The sequence below is a fragment of the Lolium rigidum genome, chromosome 2 (genome assembly GCF_022539505.1).
Source record: "Lolium rigidum isolate FL_2022 chromosome 2, APGP_CSIRO_Lrig_0.1, whole genome shotgun sequence".
Taxonomy (NCBI): Eukaryota; Viridiplantae; Streptophyta; class Magnoliopsida; order Poales; family Poaceae; genus Lolium; species Lolium rigidum.
Window position 1 is genome coordinate 192,800,768 of NC_061509.1, and position 2,834 is coordinate 192,803,601.

The 2,834-nt window shown below is 44.7% G+C and overlaps 1 protein-coding gene across 1 annotated transcript in view; it reads left to right on the forward strand.

Annotated features, from left to right (window-relative positions):
- The first annotated feature begins 1,957 nt into the window (after nucleotides 1–1,957).
- Nucleotides 1,958–2,834, forward strand: part of LOC124692768 (70 kDa peptidyl-prolyl isomerase-like) — a 4,624-nt gene continuing 3,747 nt past the window's right edge. The window contains exons 1-2 of the mRNA XM_047226201.1: nucleotides 1,958–2,294; nucleotides 2,427–2,513. Coding sequence (XP_047082157.1) covers nucleotides 2,027–2,294; nucleotides 2,427–2,513 — 355 coding nt within the window. The 5' untranslated portion in view covers nucleotides 1,958–2,026. The remainder of the gene's footprint in view (nucleotides 2,295–2,426; nucleotides 2,514–2,834) is intronic.

The window sequence follows — 2,834 nt, forward strand, 5'->3', positions numbered from 1 at the left end:
TTCATCAAGTAAGTCCGTGGCGTTTTTTTCGAGGATTCCTCATCCTCAGACGATTTAGACTCGGATGATTTGATCAACGACGATGAGGCCGAGGACATAATCTTGATGGTCGCCATGAAGAACCTTGAGGTTGAGGATGATGACTCGAACTAGATAAAGCACAGAGGGTTCACTGTCGGCCATCTGTGCATCCCTCGGAACCACACACTTGGCAACGAAACGTTCATGAAAGGCTACTTTGTCGAGGTACCCACCTAACTTCCTCAAATGTTTCATAGACATTGTCGAATGAGAAGGGATCACTTCGTGCGCATAGTGGAAGTATGCAAAGACAAATTGGTGTTGTTTCTCTCGCTGTAAGATATATGCCGCAATGAGGGTGATCACATACGACATTCATGTAGATTACAACAACGAGTATCTTTGCATTTGAGAAGATCATGTGCAAGTGTGTGAGGATGTTTGCAAAGACATTGATATGGGTTTTCGGAGTTGGGTACCTCTGAGCTTCCAATGAGGACACGAACATGCTGATGGCAATGCATGAATTAAGGGGTTATCCTAGTATGCTTGGGAACATCGATTGTATGCATTGGAGTTGGAAGAACTGCCCGACAACAAGGCACGGGCAATTACCTGGTCATCATCATGATCCCGCAATCTTGCTTGAGGTTGTGGCCTTACAAGAGTTGTGGATTTTGGCATTGCTTCTTTGGATTTCCTAGATCACTCAATAACATCAACCTTTTACAGAGATCTCGTCTATTTGCTAGGCTTGCTAGTGAAGATGTCTCGGCTTGCAACTACACACTCAGTGGCCATGACTATACCATATGGTATTCTCTAGCAGACGGCATATATCCTTCATGGTTAATTTTTGTGAATACCATCCCAACTCCTACAAGTGAAAGTAAGCCCACTCTTCACTATGTCAAGAAGCAGCTCGAAAAAATATTGAGAGAGCTTTTGGTGTGTTGCAAGCTCGATTTGCAATTGTTCAAGGAGCTCCTCGTTAATAGGGTAAGAGACCCCTCAACAATATCATTACTGCTTGTGTGATTCTGAATAACATGATCATCGAAGATGAGAAGTATGTGACCTTCCCTTTAAGTTTGACAATGTTGGTTTCTGTGTAAAACCTAGAAGAAACCTGGATCGAATCCGAACATTTCTTGAAACATACCGACCAATTAAAGATATCGAGGCACACACCCAACTTCGTGACGATCTCATTGAGCATCAGTGGCAGCTATATGAGAAGTAGTCTCTCATTTTATTCATTTGATTTCATATTTATTCATGTGCAATTTAAACTATTCTTTGTATATTTCATTTGAACCATTATTGTAATTTGGATCATTGTTGTATCATGAGATGTTAAAACAATAATAAATATAATTTATGTTGATTTTGATGTTACATTGATATATTGTTTTGTCTAAAGTCATAAATATAAATAAACATGAAAAATTATTTTGTGGTATCGCGCAAACTTCGACAAAACACACCATGCAAACTCAAACAGTATATCCAAAATTTATTGTTTGAGTTTCCAGGAAATGTTTTACCGCGGTGCACGCATACCACAAAACACAGCTTTTGTGGTACCGACTTTTACGCTATAGACTTGATTGAGAGAGTTCCATGACATCTAACGGTTAAAGTTTTTACCCGAAGCATCAGTCCATTCTGCCACATTGCCAATCGCCCAACTTTGTCCTTGATCCTAGTTTCTGACCCTGCCGGGAGAATTACATATTTGATAACCATGTTCCACTCACACGTGATGATCATTTAGCAAATATGCAATACGTAAGAAAACTGTGGCAAATGTGATTTTTTTTTTTTTTTGACGCTGTGGATCCCGTCTCCAGATGCAGTGAAATGCTGCACACAGGCCTCTAGAACACTGTGGACGCGTGCTTTGGCTATATGAAAGACTGAAAGTGCTGGGGGACAAGCATCGCAGTCCCCTGCACACACACTCTGTTCTGCTCCCACCCTCGCAGTACTACTGCACGGAGATATGGACGACGACTTCGACTACCCGGCGGCCATGGGCGAGGGCGCGATGGGCGGATCCGACGACGAGGACGAAGAGGCCATGAAGAAGCTCTACGCCGACGCGGCGGTTGGCGCCGCCGTCGCCGGGGAGGAGGACGACGATGCGGGGTATGACACCGCGGCGATGAAGGCCGGGGACGAGAAAGGGATCGGGAAGGAGGGGCTGCGCAAGAAGCTGCTGAAGGAGGGCGAGGGGTCGGAACGTCCCGGCGCCGGCGACGAGGTCGAAGGTCAGTGCGCGTTCCCGGCGGTGTATTTTGGGCAATTGACTTTCTTCTTTTCTGCTGCACGGTGGGAATGAGATGGATAAAATTGGTCGTTGACTTGTCTTCGTCGTGGTCTTCTGCTTCTGGCTGACGCAGTGCACTACACTGGGACGCTGGTGGACGGCACCAAGTTCGATTCCAGCCGGGATCGCGACACCCCATTCAAGTTCACCCTGGGGCGAGGTACCAGACTCACAATCTCTTCGTTTCTTCTGATACCTGAAGTTCTGAACTAGGTCAATTCAACACTTCTTCGACTACTCGTACCAACTTATCGGAGTGAGGGGATATATTAATCTGATAGTTAAGATTTGAATTTATACTTTTATTTCTCCCGGTTAATGTAGGACTTATTATAGATTACAAGTTCACAGGCAGACTGGCAGAAAATCTTGTCACTTACAGCTGAATGGGGGAGTCATTAGTCATTAGGATCAGTTCAGTGTGACTCTACACCACTGGGGATTGATCCGTTTTGTCATTTCCCGGTTCTTAGTCTCTTGT